At 40.6% G+C, this 17,583-nt stretch overlaps 1 protein-coding gene across 1 annotated transcript; it reads right to left on the bottom strand.

Moving 5' to 3' along the window:
* Nucleotides 1–1,809: 1,809 nt before the first annotated feature.
* On the bottom strand, nt 1,810–9,953 carry grpel1 (GrpE-like 1, mitochondrial). Its single transcript, XM_029455308.1, has 4 exons — nt 9,805–9,953; nt 5,727–5,871; nt 4,842–4,923; nt 1,810–2,398 (listed from the first exon to the last, which is right to left on the bottom strand). The coding sequence occupies exons 1-4, from the start codon at nt 9,870–9,872 to the stop codon at nt 2,052–2,054; spliced, it is 642 nt and encodes a 213-aa protein (XP_029311168.1). The 5' UTR covers nt 9,873–9,953; the 3' UTR covers nt 1,810–2,051.
* Nucleotides 9,954–17,583: the final 7,630 nt, after the last annotated feature.

The raw sequence follows: 17,583 nt of genomic DNA, 5'->3' as shown, positions 1-17,583 counted from the left end.
AGTTGTGTGACTTTTTACATAATAATAGTTTATTTGAGGTTTTTCAATCTGGATTTAGAGTTCATCATAGCACAGAGACGGCACTGGTGAAAGTTACCAATGACCTTCTATTGGCATCAGACAAAGGACTCGTCTCTGTTCTTGTCTTGTTAGACCTCAGTGCTGCTTTCGAACACTGTTGATCAGGACATTCTACTACAGAGACTGGAATATTGTATTCGCATAAAAGGAACCTTTTATGCGAATACAATGCTGGTTTAAATGCTATTTATATTTGTATTTTTACTATGTTGTTTATCCTGTACACACGACATCTATTGCACGTCTGTCCGTCCTGGGAGAGGGATCCCTCCTCAGTTGCTCTCCCTGAGGTTTCTTCCATTTTTTCCCTTTAATTATGGGGTTTCTTTTAGGAGGTTTTTCCTTGTGCGATGCGAGGGTCTAAGGACAGAGGGTGTCGTAACCTGTACAGTCTGTAAAGCACACTGAGACACATGTATAATTTGTGATATTGGGCTATACAATTCATTTGATAGTTGAGCTGTTTTTCCTGTCCTGTTATTTAGTTATTGCACATGACAAGGCATGTATTAAGAGTACAAACACTTTATAATTCAAAACAGTCATGTCACCTCTTCAATAATTTGCAGTACTTGTGACACAAAGGAAAAAACTAACCCTATCAAAACATAAAATGTCAGGGTTTGTTGTCCTTTAGAGTGACAGAGGACCGCAATTGAGTATCGAATAGTTGCACAATATCAGCAAGTTAAGGAGGTTACATCGGTTACAATGTTTATAGTCATCGTTTATAAATGAATAATAAACCCGCTTAAGAAATGGAAGAGAGAAACTAGGAATTTAACCTAAGTAGAAGTGAACCATTTGGTGAACAAGAATTATAATTAAAATTCCATTTTCAGTAAGGAAAAAATACATGATCGGTCCGAGACAATTTAATAATTGCAAAGCTTAGTTATTCTTATTTCTTTCTTATTGATGAATGGACTAGCATTTAGATGGCGCCTTTCTTGTTTTCCGACCATTCAAAGCCATTTTACAGTCAGATTAGCACAGATTAGCATTGGTATTTTTAAATCAGCTCCATAAACTGTGACATTCACTACTGCTGCTGCAGTTGACCATGTTAGTGAGAGAGCCAAATTGCAATAACCATCATTTCTTGTTTTTAGAACTGCCTGTTCCTATACTTTATACCTTGCGCAGTATCTTTGCCTAACATCGCTCCCTCTGTGCCTTACAGTTTGAAAACCTCTGCACTAAGTGAGAAAAAACTTTTGTTTTAATTTCAAGATGTGTAAAAGAAACATTTCCTAAGATGCCCAATTGTGGCATTGGACAGTACAATTACTAAGGCTGGCCTGATCAGAAAGAGAGAAAGATTTGTTTTACCATGAAGGCTTAGGAAAGCTCAACTTAGTACAAAGTAACATCGCAACCGTTCTTCAGATCCTCAAGTACTATTCCTTGCTTTATTCACAAACTCACAAACAAGAAAAGACAACGGAGGAGTCGATTTCAAGATTATTAGGGCTTTAAACAAAAGTCCGGAATGATACCAGCAGTTCAGAATCAGCACTTCTCCATTTGTGGTTGGATTTGACATCATAGCTCCCTCAGAAAGGTCTCGCAATTAGAGGTTGATGATCATTTGTTAAGCTTTTTGTGGAACATAATTTTCTCTTTCAATTAACATTTATGGTTGTGAGAGGAGACATGAAGGCCTCTGTCTGTGATTAGGTGAGGCTTTCAAAAAAAAAAAAAAAAGATATATATATATATATATATATCTCTCTCTCTCTCTCTCTGACAAATACCGACTCTGAAATGACTCTTATAACAAGCTGGAATTCTACAGGAAAGACTGTCCTTTGCCAGACAAAGTAAATGTATCTGTTAAAAACTGGTGGATATTGTCCAGATACAAAGTTCAGTTCAGTTGGGTTCCCGTCTCTTCGACCCTCGACCAGTTTGCTGTGCATTACTCGGGCAACAATTCAAATCCCACTTTGTCGGTTACATAATCACTTCTAGGGGGCTTTGGCCACACCCACCAATGCGGGCCTGAGAGTGCGACCATGAAGCTTGTAGCCAACTTTAGTTACCACGGCTACAGTGCCAGGCTCCTTGCCCTCCACAGGGGCGTGGAAGAGGGCCTCATGCTCGTAGGGGTCAAACTTCTGGCCATCAGGATTGAGCTTGACCAGACCATGCTTGGTGAAGACCTTCTGAGTCTGGAGCTTGGTCATCACTAGGCCGTCGAACAGGTTCTTCAGGTGTGGGTTCTGGCTTGTAACCTCCTCCTTTGGCACACTCTCGGTGGCCTTTTCCAAGATGTCGGCCACCTCCAGCAGGTCCTTACAAAAACCCTGGATCCCTGGTGATGGAAGGAATTTAGAACATTATTCAACATGCTTTAAATCTTTGACTTTGTATCATAAATGTTATGCATCCATAAGGGGTGTAAGAAAACCCGATATATTGATACACTCGAGTATCGCAATACTACGTTTTGATTTACAAAAACACAAAATCGATATTTAATTATTAGCTCTCATGCAACCATTTGTGGCAGACGCAAAAAAGCAGTACTATGATGTATGTTGCAGGGACAAGGAATGTCATGAGAACCAATACTTCGATACCAATTCAATGCTACCGTTTTCAGAGAACAAGTCCAGGGGGACAGGTGGGAAGCACAGTCATGTTTGACTGAATAACGCAGCTGAGAGCTAACGTTAACAGAGTGCGGTTCCTTTGAATTACATTGTAATGCGTTCAAGCTCTATTCAGTAAATGCGTATCGGGTGAAGGTAAATAACGTTAGGTTTACAAATATTATCACATAAAATTACATTTTTGGTGACAAACTTGAATAAATACAGTTGTTTGGAGAGATGATTTCACGACTATATAAAATAGATAAAGAGAATTATGAGCAGTTTAACTTTCAAACAAAAACCAGTATGCAAACAGTAATAAAAAAAGGAGTCTATGATGAAGTACATGGGACTTATTGTTTTGTGCTTTACTGTGGAACCAAATTAGGAATCAGGAGTCGCATGGAATTTCACTGGTATAATTACTAAATCTCTGGTATCATGATCCCTAGCAGGGACTTGCATGCACATCCCAATGCATTGAAATGTAACTTCTCTCTACTCAGATTTTATGCATATGGTGGAGATAGAAAAAGGAGAAAACAACCTATGGTATGTTGCGTTTACTTTTGTGACATAATAAAATGTAGTGTAGCAGTGGCTGACAATAGACAGTGGTCAAACCAGACCACGTAAGGCTGTGCAGGTGAGCTGACGGTGTATCACCGCATCACACACCAGGAAGCGCTGTGTTGTAAAGCTCTGGAGATGGAACATGTAATAAGCACCGTGACACAGACAGGAAACTTTATAAGAGTCAATGTAAGTCTTTTCCTGAAAAGATACAGTCTGAATATGGCGGTGCGATGGCTCAGTCGAGGGAAAGTGCTGAATAGATTTTTCGAGTTGCGTGAGGAAATCTGGCCGTTTTTGGAAGCAAAGGGAAACACACCACAGATCTCTGGGACAAAAAAGAGGCGATGTGAGCTGGCCTGTTTGTGCGACATAACCAACCTCCAACTTCAGGGCCGTGTGATCACGGACATGTATGATGCAGTGAGACAAGCCGAGCTGCGCCTGTGGGAGACTCTGATGCAGCAAGGACACTTTGGTCATTACGCGTTTCCGAACACTGACAAACCATCTCCACCGCTGTGTTCCCGACTGCGCATTTTGCTGATAAACTGAGCGCATTTGCCGACTTTGCAGCTCAGAAATTAAAATGCTCAGCAATCCGTTTGCAGTTGACGTGGAAACAGCACCTGTGAACATCCAAATGGAGCTGATTGACCTCCAGTGTAATGACTCACTCAAGGCAAAGTATGACTCTGTGGGCGCTTTCCAAGCTTCATCCCCGAAACAATGCCTCAACCCCTCCTTCATGCCGCTCAGATGCTTTGCATGTTTAGAAGCAAACACCTGTGTGAGCAGCTTTTCTCTGATGAAGTTGAACAAAAACCCACACAGGAGTCGTCTCACTGATGCACACCTTCACTCACTGAGGGTTTCCACAGAACCCCAAACATTAAACTGGCAGCTAAGAAAAGATTCCAAACATCTGGCTCTGACACATGTCCATACTCTGAGAATGTAGCCTACCTAAATATGTTCCATATCTTTTTGCACTTTCTCCAATATGTCTATCCTGTTCAATAAATGTGGACCGTGTTTGTGTTTTTGTTATGAACTTGAATATAATACAATTTTAAAAAAAATTAAAAAAAAAAATTGTAAAAAAATAAACCAATTTCTCAGCGTTTCATTGGCTACACGATACGTAACCAAGACTGTAACCAAAAGAAGAGGGGCTGGCACTTCCTTATAAAGTTGCCACTGATTGGCTATTGATGGCTGTAGATAAGGCATGGAAGCTGCGATTGGCTCAAATGGAGGTGTCAATCGAACGCTTAAGAGTTTGCTCTATATTTGGGAAGCAGAATCTAAAATCTAAGCTTTCGAAAAAGATGTGGCATGGGTACCACATCCAGCATGGTGGACTGTACACAACACATGGCAAAATAAAACTCCTGGTGGGCCCGCCGGTGGACACGGTAAGAGGTTAAAGTAAACTAAACCAACAGACAATCGCTTCATAAAAGTTGTCCTTTTGTGACGTCTAGTGGTTGGAACATACAACTGATTTAGAACAGATTATTTTTGTTTGCCGTAGGATCCTGTTGAAATATTGAAACCGGCAGAGCCAAAATGGAGAGTTCTTACCATATAATTTAGCATCTTCTATCATCTTCTGACTCCTTGTCCTGAGGTTCTCCGTGTCTGCTAAGGCCCGCTTGTACTTTTCCTGGAAACATGGTAGAAACAGTAATCCATGGCATAAAAACACAATTTCTATATTATGTAATGAAGCTCAGGCATATAAACTGTAATTAGCTACCATGTCTGAAAACTACTTTATATTGTTCAAATATCCTCCATTCACAAATGAATAGAATTTGTTGTGCAGCCACCTTATATAGGATATTCTTTTGAGCCATTTTTAGTTAAGCGTTAACATAACATTGCTAATCTGTATATAACTTTGGGGCTCAAACCACAATGGCGAATACTACTTTTACAATGGCCAACCTGTCTCATTGCATACTTTTGGCCAATTAAACAATTGTTTTTAATTGCAGACTCATCTGTCAAATAATTTTCAATGAATTATATAGTGAACTCAAGGTTTTTTTTTTTTACTGAAGTACAAGGGTATTTTTGAAAACAGGGTTTTCATTCTTTGTTGTCAAAATCCCATCCATTGTTTAAAAAATTACAAAAATCTGAAACACAAAAAGCAGTGTCAATTGTTGACCCCGTCTTCCCGAGTTTGAAAATCTTCACCCTGGAAGTTCTATAAAAAGGTATTCAGTGACCTTGAAAGGCAGTTTGCGTGTAGACAAAAGGGCAAAACACAAAGGAAAAAAGTATGTTTACTAGGTCTGGAAATCATTTTTATTTTTTTAGGATCTACCAGTGATATGGCTGTAAAAGCTTGCCCATAGGAAGCTTGTATTTCAGTGAAAACAACAATGTCACTGTTTGGGTTGTTATTCTACCTGACAATTAGTAACGTTAAGGATGTGTTTGCAGCCAACTCTGACTTACTGTCATGTCCTTGAGCTGTTCCTCTAGCTGGGACTTCTCCTTCATGAGTGTGTCTGCTGCACTCTGCTCCGGCTTCTCAGCCTCCTCCTCTGACCCATGGCCATTCTTCTGCTGGGTGGCTGTGCATAATAATCGTGGAGGCGCTCTGCGTGGGAAGGTGGGAGGAGACTGTAATAGCAATTTAAATGTCTACTGTTTAATTATGTACAAGTTTCCTATGTTAAACAAGCAAACTGATGCTAATACAAGACAGACTCATCCTGATTAACTAACAAAAGACAGGACACAGCCAAATGCTGATCAAACTGATTAACTCACTGAGACAGAATATTGAGTGTATCACTCAATATTCTGTTTACATAACTATTACCTTACAAGCATCAAAGGGCAGTTTGGCCCGGCCCCCTGTGGTTTTTCATCACCTCGTCTCCAAACCAAATTGTATAAAATGCCTATGTGTTTTCTTCCAACCTGGGCTCTCCTACAGACTACACCAGTGTTCTGTAGGACTGGTACCTTTGAGATCTCAAATAAATGTAAAAAGACAACTCTATCACCATTTATTTGACCTTATATACACACACACATCTCTCCAGAGTAAAGCAGGAAAACTTCCACAACAAGACGTAGAGGGAGTTTTTTTTCTTTGTCTTCTATGATAGTACAGTCAACTTTGAGTTTGGGACCAAAGCACCAGAAGTAGGGGGTCCAAGGACAAGATCAAATTTATTTATATAGCCCAATATCACAAATTTGTCCCAGTGGGCTTTACAGACAGTAAACCTCGCACCGCACAATGAAAAACATCCTAAAAGAAACCCCACAATTAAAGGGGGAAAAATGGAAGAAACCTCAGGGAGAGCAACTGAGGAGGGATCCCTCTCAGACAGACGTGCAATAAATGTTGACTATTTGGCCCTCGACGTAGTCCCAGTTTTTTATTTTGTCCCTCTCTGTAATGAGTTTGACACCCCTGTGTTAGACCTTCTCGTTGTCCTTCATTTTGAAGGACAGGGTTGTAAACTTTCTATCATAATTTTAATGATGATAAGGCATATTTAACAGCATTGAATTGCCATTCATTCATTTACATTTTTAAATAATTGATATGCAGAACAAGCTTTTAGCTTTATAAGGGCATGGAAAATAAAGATGAACAGAGACATCCGACGTGTGCGGTCACTTTTCATGTCCACACACACGATTTTTTTACACCGCAGTGACAGCAGAGGCATGTAAAACAGTGCGAACATTCTGCCTACACAGGCAAATGTAAACAATGGAATTTTACAGAATTAGTTTTTGTGTCTTTGCCTCCAACAGACAACTTTTTATGGTCGTATTATTTTTGTTCTGAAGGCTAGCCTGCTTTGCTGCCGGAGACTGAATTGGCAGCGCCACTTTAGTCAAAGTTTTGAAGTCAAGAATCATTTCTCCCAGGGAAGTGATCAGAAGTTGGAAAGACTGAATGTGGGATTTATTTTACCGAGCCTTAAAAATCTCTTTACCGGGAGAAATCCGAGTGCCGCCAAGATCGAAAAGTGGCTAATGGCATGCCATTATCGTTGAGCGGCACATGCCGAGTGATATGCCACCTGTGTTTCACCGGCATACAACATTTCCACTTGACGTTGTATGACCAGTAATGTCTCCTGATGCATATTTCTCATAAATTAATATTTTCTGGCTTTAATAAAAGGATTGTATAACATTAAGTCTTTCTCGCCTAACATCGTAGCCAGTCTGACTAATCAATAACATCAATTTAGAGCCAACTAACCAAGCAGTATCGGCATGTTTAATAGCAGAACACAATCACACATTATATAAATAGCTAACATCCTCCATCTTAGACTATGTTACACAACTCTGTCAATTAAAAATAATAGCGCCGCTGCTCCTCACAGAGGGGAGAGGAGACGCGCTGTAGAAGGAGACTTCAATAACTTAAAGTGACGATAAATTGCCCTCAGTCAGTGTTCTAATCCGTCATAATGACAAACAGTCTTCAGATTCAACAGTCATTCTTTAAAAAAATAATAATCAGACTTTGGTGAAAAATATTCAGATAATGTGACCTCTGGTCGACGACTAACGGTTCATGAGTAAGGGGGCGGAGCAATTTGTCGCTGATGAAACAGGAACTTTCTGATTACAAGAGACAAGAGTCTAAGACGATTGGTTCATGAGTTATGAAAGGGGGCAGGGCTACAGTGTAGAGGGTGGGGAAAGCCTATACCATTGGCCTGTAGATGTCCTCAGGCCTGGATTCTTATCATGCATGAGATATTTGGAGCCGATTAGACGATGTACCTGGTAGTTACACCAACATCCTGCTACATGGCGAAATTGCGCAAAACGTATTTTACTTTATGATCAAAACAACAACATTTTACACTTTCCAAAGTCATCCCGCGTGCCGGATTGGACCCTCTGGCGGGCAGGTTTTGGCCTGTGGGCCGTATGTTTGACACCCCTGCTTTAGACTTTTTCTTGTCGTCTGTCATTTTGAAGGACAGGTTTGCTAAATTGCTGTCATAATCTATTATTACCCATCATTTAAAAAAAAAAAATGTTTATGATAAGGCATATTTAATAGCATTTAATTGTCATTCATTCACTTGATTGAATAATATACAGGACACTGTATTATAGTATGATTTCATAAGGGCATGGAGAATAAAGATGAACAGAGACACTGAAGACTCCCAAAGCAGATGAAATATTTTTTTCCCCTGAAGTGACAGCGGATGCAACTAAAACACTGTGGCCCTTGTGCTTAACAAGGCAAATATGAACAATGCAATTTCACAAAAAGTTTTTGTTTAGATTATCGATCACAAAATAATTGGCTCAGCCTTAATATTTCCAAGTGTTATACATCATCCATTGCAAAGTTCAAATCTTCAGCATTGTTTCAAAAACTGATCAACTGTAAATTACATTGGCATTCAACATTGCAGTTACAAGATAAGTGTCCTCGACAAAGTAACTCACTAAATTGTATACAGTATTATATAAAGACTGCAAAACCAGAGTAAATGAGTTGAGAAACATAGCAAATGCAGATGATTCCATTCAGTTTGGGGATTATGAAAATTATGTGAATCATACTATGGCATATGTCATCAGATCTCCCCCCAATTGAACACCTATGCAATATTTTAAAGGAAGTTGTTTAACCCATATGCAAATACTGCATACATTATTTAACTTCTCCAGATGCCAGGGTATTTTGGTTCCTTGTCCAGACCTGCTAATTGATGGCATCAGACAAGAACACAACTGCCAGTAGTACTTACTAAGATTAATGTTGTTTTATTACCCTATAAGTAATTAAATGACAAATTCCCACTTACAGTATATAGCCTAAATTGTATATAAAATATAGCCTAATGACAAGCGTAACTGTGTTAACATATAGAATTATAAGTAGTAGAAAAGCCTATTTACCATATGTCATAGTCTTTCTCTAGCCAACAGAGTAACGTCAGTGCAGAGATAACGCCTAACCCCATTCACAGATAATTAATCTAATGTCATTTAAAGCTTTAGGTAAGAGTACATGTTCACTGACGATAAAGGAACATTTCATTTATTTAGTTTGGTATTCTCTCAATTAAAAAAGACAGAACACACTAACGGAAGTTAATGGATTATAAAAAGCACTTCAGCAGATAAAATAATTACGATCTAAAAACACACACAAACACGAGTCAAACTCGCATAACAAAACAGCCTTGAACGTTATTTGAGCACACTGAACTAACGTTACATCGTTTACTATGTCACGTTATGTCATCAGCCTACTTCTAGCAATGCTATGCTCACACACAACACCGATTAGGCTTGCGTTTCAGACAGTCCATCTCAAACACAACACATGTTTCAAGTTTGTATCTTTCAAATAAAGGTCAACATTAGGGACTATGGTCGGTTACGAAAGCTAACGTTGCTAGCTAGCTACTACTATGCCGTTCCCTAAGATGACAAGGACACACCATGCTGCCAAACTCAGCCGTGCATTGCTCTAACGGGCTCCGTTAAGGTTAACAAAGTCTTTAATAAAAGATGTTACCTTATTAGTACAGGTGAGGCTACAAGTGAGTAGCTCTGTCTGACTGCTCGCACACACCAGCTCGCCATTTTCCACTGTGCCTTTAACTCCTGCTTATGCCGCACTCTGACGGGACGCACACTAGTGATAGCAGCAGCGTGCGGTTTGAGCCAATCAGAAGTCAATAAGAAGAACACCTCTCCCATTTGACCAATCAGATTCAGAGAAGAAATAACGTAGTTTGGTTGAGTTGAAGTGAAAGGTGAAAGCTGCACATGTGACCAAGGACAGTTTTTTGTATCCAAAAAGGTTACGTATCCCCTCGTTATTCAATTCAATAATTGAAGGACAATTTATACTTTAACTTTAGAAATTAACCTTTGTTATGTATTTAGAAAAAAAACCAGATAATAAACAATCAAAAAAAGTTATTTGGCCAGCAAAGGCATCAAATGTACACTTTTTATTAGACGTTTTATTTGTTGTGTACAATGTTTTGTGCAACCCTGTGACACATACATACATAAGCAGAAAAAGGTATATTAAAAAACATTCTTCAATAACACTCTTTACTATTTAGTAAAGAAAGTCACATTTATATTAAATACATGTATACATACAAATACATATATGTAGTTTTGGATTAAACTGGTTTAATGTTAATTTAAGTAGCTTTTTTAATCGATCTTGCCCAACTTTTCAATTGTCACACGTTTCTTTTTACCAATTTCAGTATTTAATTTGAAATATGTGCTCAAATACATTATGCATACAGGACATTAGTTTAAACTTTTGTGAGCTGAGAAAATTATTTACGGTTATTTTAACAGAAAATTATATAGTAACAGGGTTGAAATCAGAGTAACAGGGTTGCGTAAAGTAACAGGGTTGAATGGCTACATTACTTTTGGCTGTAGATCATGACATAAATGTGACAAATAAATACTCAGGACCACAAAAATGTTGTTTGATAATATTATATGTATATTTTCCAATGAAGGATTAACAGGAAGAGTATCAATGATACATAAAAAAAACATGTCAACACAACAACAAACTGGATATAAATCAAATATACACTGGACAAATATAAAACATGGAGGTCACTCCAACTCAAACAACTCCACAGTGAAAAGGCCCCAGGGGTTGATGAGATGCATCCAGAAATGCTGAAGGTTTTGGGTGTGGAGGGGCTGTCTCTGTGGACACGCCTCGTCAACATTGCGTGGAAGTCTGGGACAGTGCCTAGGGGGTGGCAAACCGGAGTGGTGGTTCCCCTACAATGCGGATTCCGTCCTGGTCGTGGAACAACGGACCAACTCTTCACTCTCGCAAGGCCTGGGAGTATGCCCAACCGGTCTACATGTGTTTTGTGGATCTGGAGAAGGCGCATGACCGGGTCCCACGGATGATACTTTGCGAGGTGCTGCGGGAATATGGGCTGGGGGGGTCACTTTTTCTTGTTGTATTTGTATGCATAGCACATTGACCCAAATGTTTTAATTTTTGAAAGATCAAGCTTCTTCCCTGTCAACATATAATATGGAGTCTGCCCTACATGTCTGTTGTAGTATCTATTGCGAATAACTGCAGCAGTCTGAACAGCATATGACCACAAATCTTTTGGTAGGCTACTCTCAATTAACATGCATCTTACCATTTCAAAGAGAGTTCTCCAATTTCTCTCAGCTGTCCCATTTTGATGGGGTGAATAATAATAATACATTTTATTTATCAAGCTGCTTTTAAAAGGTACTCAAAGACGCTTTACAGGTACATATAACATTTGAAATTACATTAAGAAAAACAGGACATCAACATTTAAAATACATAGAAGTAATTACACATTAAAAGCAGATCTGAAGAGGTGAGTTTTGATTTGAGATTTGAACATGAGAGATCAGTACAGTCATGGATGTGTTTGGGGAGTGAGTTCCAGAGGGAGGGGGCAGCGATGGAGAAGGCACTGTCACCCCAGGTACGGTGCTTGGTCCTTTGTGGCTGGGACAGGAGGTTGGCGTCGGAGAAACGGAGGTTGGCGTCGGAGAAACGGAGGGTGCGAGAGGGAGTGTGGTGATGGAGCAGGTCGGTGAGGTAGGAGGGGGCATGGTTGTGAAGGGCTTTGTCGGTGAGGAGGAGGATTTTAAAATGGATGCGTTGGGGGAATGGGAGCCAGTGGAGGTTCTGCAGGCTGGGAGTGGGTGTGGGTGAGGAGACAGGCGGCAGAGTTTTGGATGTGTTGGAGTTTTTTGATGAGTTTGGATGGTGAGCCGTGGAGGAGGCTGTTGCAATAGTCGAGTCTGGTTGAGATGAAGGCGTGGATGAGGGTTTCGGCAGCAGGGAAGGAAAGTGAAGAAAAAAGTCAGTTTTGGTGATCTGATTAATGTGGTTATTGAAATTGAAGTTAGAGTTGAAAATGACTCCAAGATTCTGGATGTGAGGGAAGGGAGACAGAGTGGAGTTATCAATGGAAAGGGAGAAGTTATTGTTGGTCAGAGTGGAGAGGATTGCAGTGGTGATGGATTTTGTTGAAATGTAGAGCTGGACGTTGTCGGCGTAGTAATGGAAGTGGAGGCCATGGCGCCGTATGATGTGAGGTAGAGGATGAAGAGGAGAGGAACCAAGCACCAAACCCTGGTGGACGCCTTGGGACAGGGGAGCAGGAGAGCAGGGGAGGATGTGCATTTGTTAATATTGATGAACTGTTGCCGGTTTATGAGGTATGACTTTAACCCGGAGAGAGACTAGTGCCGGTGATGTTTAGGGAGGTTTCGAGACGGGAGAGCAGGATGGTGTGGTGGATGGTGTCAAAAGCTGCAGTGAGATCGAGGAGAATGAGAATGGTGAGGTGTCCAGAGTCGGAGGAGAGGAGGAGGTCGTTGGTGACTTTCAGGAGGGTTGTTTCTGTGCTGTGTTGTGAGCGGATCCCGGATTGGAATGGTTCAAACAGATTGTTGGAGTTGAGGTGGATTTTGAGTTGGGTTGAGACGACGCGTTCAAGTATTTTTGAGAGAAAGGGGAGGTTGGAAATGGGCCGGAAATTACTCATGGTGTTGGGGTTGAGTCCAGGTTTTTTGAGGATGGGGGTGACAGCAGCCAGTTTCAGTGAAGGGGGGACTGAACCAGAGCTGAGGGAGGAGTTGATGATGAGAGTGATGAGTGGAGAAATTGCTGAGAGACAGGTCTTGACAAGATGGGATCCAAAGTGCAGGTGGAGGTTTTCATGCCGATCATGATGTTGGAGAGCTCCATGGGGGACACAGGGGAGAACTGAGATAGGGTCTGAGTGTGAGAAGGGGGGGAGAGAATGGTCGGAGGTGGGGAGGGCAGGGGAGGTGGTCATGTTGCTGTAGATGGTATCTATTTATGAAAAGAGTTTCACTTGTCAGTTGTGAAGGATATGGAAGTGGTGTCGTTTGGTTTCAGAAGTTTGTTGATGGTGGAGAAGAGAGCCTTGGGGTTGGAGGAGCCGGAGTGTATGAGTTAAGAGTAGTAAGAGGACCGGGCTGTGTTAAGGGCAGTTTTGTATTCTTGTAGGTAGTATGCTTGGCGGTGAACTGTTAAATCGGTTTTCTTGCAGAGTTTTTTAAGTTGCCGTTTTCGGGATTTCATTGTGTGGAGTTCAGGAGTATACCAGGGAGCTGAGTGGGTGAATGTGACAGTTTTGGTTTTGATGGGAGCCAGTTGATCAAGACAGAAGGAGATTTTGTTGTTATAACAATGAACCAGTTCTGTGGGATTATCACAGCAGGTACGGGGAGGCGGACAGTTTACTGGAAATGGCATCAGAGAGAGCGGTGGGGGAGAGAGATTTGATATTTCTGAAGCTTATTTTAAGGAACTGAGGTTTCATGTCTAATGGCATTTTTGCTGAGCAGTGACTGAAATACACTGGATGTAAACTCGGTTCCATTATCCGATCTAATGCATTTGATTTTGCCATAAATTGCAACATCAGCAATAAACTTCTCTGTACCTTTAACTGTGTCACTCAATATGTACAAACTGCTCCTGAATAGTTCATCAGTGAATGCAAAGACATACTTGAATTCGTCTTTTGCTGGCGGATCTATAGATCCAGCTAAATCTGTGTGAACAAGTTCAAGTGGGACTTTTGCTCTTTCATCTGGCTCTCTAGTAATGCTCTGAGCAAATTTACCTTTTGTACACACTTCACATTGTAGGTTAGACTTTAAAATTTTACCTCTAATTTTCATCCCCTCTGTGACACTTTCCAACTTTAACACATCCTCATAATTACAGTGACGTAGAATTTCGTGCCATGTTTAAATATTGTAACACCCATGACATTCATCAAACTCATCTGTAACAGTACTTAAGTAGAACAGTCTATCATACACTTGAATGTCAAATGTCGTACCGCTCTTGTGAACAAGCTTGTTCTAAAACATGTCACTGTGGCTCAAAACTTGCATCAAAGTCCGTGAATTTCACAATGTCTCTGACGATGTGCGACGTGGCCCCCGTGTCCACCATGAGGCGGACACTCCACTTCCACCTTCACTTCACTGACCAGGCTTTCGTCCATCTGACCGACCTTGAAAGCAAACGTGTGGTCCTCTTTATCCACCGCCTGCTTCACCTTGTCTCGTCTTCTCCGCCTGCAGTTTGTGTCTTTATACTTGGAACTCTTGCAGAAACTACACCACTGTCTCTGTTCCCTGTGTTTGCCAGTAGCAGAAGTGCACTACACAGCTTTATGGCCCTTCTGGCCGCAGTTATAACAGGACAGTTTCATGTTCCAGCTGTCACTTCTTACTTTCATCACGCTATCATCTTTTGAGCTAAACTTTTCTGTGCTCTCATAGCTCCGTAGCTTTGCTTTGAACTCGGTGAAAGTTAACTTCTCGTCACTTTGTGTAATGTGGATGAAAAACGGCTGGAATGAGTCTGGCAGGACCTTCAGAATCATTGCAATCAACAAGCCATCACTTAAAGTCTCTTCTGCATTCCTCAGTGCTGTGATAGCAGTCTCTGCACGAATGACATTGTCTGTGACGCTCTCATTGACAGTTTTCTGAGGAGATGTTAGCTCAGTGTATAAACTAATCACTCGTGGCTTCCCCCTACCAGCATAATATTCCCTCAGGATCTGTAGCACCTTTCTGCCATCATCCGCCGCATAGGCTTTTATTGTCCAACAGTTGAATCAATTCTGCATACACTTCTTCATTTTTCTCGGCGTCTTCTGCTGTACCCTCATCGTCCTCACCGGGTGGCTCCCTCAGAGTGGTCTTTTTATTTTATTTTATTTTTTGGGGGGCATTTTATGCCTTTAATGATAGAGAGTGAAGTGTAGATTGTGAAAGAGGGAGAGAGAGAAGGGGAATGACATACAGCAAATGGCCATGGGTCAGCCTTGAACCATGGGTAGCTGGGGCAAGGACTCAGCCTTTGTAGATGGATCGCCCACACTACTGGGTGAGCTACCAGGGCGCCTAGGTGCTCTTTAAGTTGAGCAGATGCAGGTGTGCTGTATATATATATACAGTAGATATATATATGTATATATATATACAGTAGATATATATAAATATTTACCTCCTGTTAGGCTCCTTCCTTTAAATACATCAGAAACTAAAATCAAACTTCATAAAACATTCCTTGGTTATTATTTGTCCTCAGTCTCTTCCAATGACGAAGAATAACCCTTAAAGCGTCAAAAAAAGCTTGCCAGTACAAATCCATAATTTAGTTTGGGTATAAGTAAAAGAGGTATACCCCATAAGCACAGCTAGGGAGATTCTGGCAGTGGCCTATCCAACCATGTGTTGATACTTTTAATGACTTGTTTCCAAACGGAAAAACAAAAGAACATTGCCACATTAAATGAAGAAAAGTACTGCTTTTACACTTCCAACAATATAATAATTAATACCTGTGGATGATTTTGTAATTTGTAAATTTGCCCACTCTAATTGAGCCACCATATTTTTCCATTTATCGTTATAAGTATAGTACAGATCTCTTTCCCACATTTCTCTTAGAAATTATGTGTTAAATTAGGTCTAATATTGAGTTATCAATACAACATTATTGTGGTACTTTGACATACATCCATGAGGTAGAGACCACACACTCTACCACAAAATCTTGTGTTTCCTTTTTCCACACAAGAAAATATTTGGCTGGCAAACAATGTCACCTCAAGGTCTTTTTAGTAAAGTGGTTATATTAGAGCTTTCAACCATATAACATTATCTTCATCAGCAGATGGAGTTCTCTCAGTTGAAATGGAAATGTAGATGTGAAAATTACCATTTATTTCAAACACTTGGACTTCTCGTAAGGATGCCACCTGGGCGCCTCCCTAGGGAGGTGTTCCAGGCACGTCCAGCTTGGAGGAGACCCCGGGGAAGACCCAGGACTCGGTGGAGAGATTATATCTCCTCATTGGCCTGGGAACGCCCCGGATAAGCGGTAGACGATGGATGGATGGACTTGGACTTCTCGTCCATGTTGGCTTAAAAATGTTGTTTTGTTGGTTAAAGCTTTTCTCCTTTCCGATGATACATTTTGAGCTAATTTCATGTTGTATACTTTGCCCAGCTGTTATATAAACAAGTTAATTATAGTTGTTTACTAAAGTTTGACTCGGGACACATGGTGAGAGTGTTTGTTGGGTACTTATCTGGGTTAAGAATTTAGTCATTATGAATACTAATTGTGAGCATTCAGCCTTGGGGATGGAGGAGCAGACAGAGCTGTTTGTTTACTGGAGAGTCATGAGCAACTTGCCTCCAAATCCAATGACATATAATTACAGAAAGGAGGATGAGGGCTGATGGAAGACAGATACAAATGAGTGAGGGGCATAGACACAGATGGAGAAGGATAACACCTCACATCAAAGCCGGCTTGTAATGGAAGAAAGGCCAAGAGCTGGTGGGTAAACACAGAATGTATGAAAGACAACTTATTCAAGGATGTTCAATTATTCATGTTTGGGGATCTTCTCCAAGCCAACAAGATTTCAACAGTTTTATCAAAAGGATGTTTGTTTTCATGGATCAGAATCAGAAAAGGAAAATAGCTCTCTAAGGTCAGATGTCATTTTTTGACGGGCAGGTTGTACAGACCACCGGCAGGGGGCATTCAAACACATGTTTTAATGAATAGACTTGGGAGTGGTTTATGTGGATATGAGACATGGCAAGAGGATCACATGCAATACATAACAGAGCCCGAAGGGAGTCTCTCTCAATGTGAGGGAAACCTGGAGGACAGTGCATAACACAACAGAAGACTCTCATTCATCATTTTCTTCTTTCTCTGAGATATATGCAGCAGAACATACTCACACTCACAGTGCAGAAAGAGCAAGCATATAAGAAAAAGACCATGTCACCACCACTGTCTGTAACAGCCCATCACTTTGACTTTGACTGGGAAATAGAGAGGGAGAGTACTCTAATATGGGATGTTATATGCAAAATTATGTACACACATAGGAGGCATCTTAACTTTGTCTTGCACACCAATTAACTAGAATCACAGAAAGTGCATGCAGGTTCATAATCAAATGAAAAAAGATCATAAGTCGATCCTTTCTTTACTGTGCCGTTATGTCCACTTCAGCCTGCTAGGATGTACAAAGGTCGGGCTATACAGTGTAGCATTTCACTGCATATGTGAGTGAAAACTAGACTGTGGAAAAATCAAACAATATTTTTCCAACAACTCCAACAATGTGATAGGTCTTCTCACTAGCTCAGAATCAGAAATCCTTTATTAGTCCCACAACGGGGAAATGTACCTTGTTACAGCAAAATAACATAT

Source organism: Cottoperca gobio, chromosome 18 (assembly GCF_900634415.1).
Source record: "Cottoperca gobio chromosome 18, fCotGob3.1, whole genome shotgun sequence".
NCBI lineage: Eukaryota > Metazoa > Chordata > Actinopteri > Perciformes > Bovichtidae > Cottoperca > Cottoperca gobio.
Note: the sequence above shows the minus strand (reverse complement) of the source record. Positions and strands in the feature narration are given on the sequence as shown.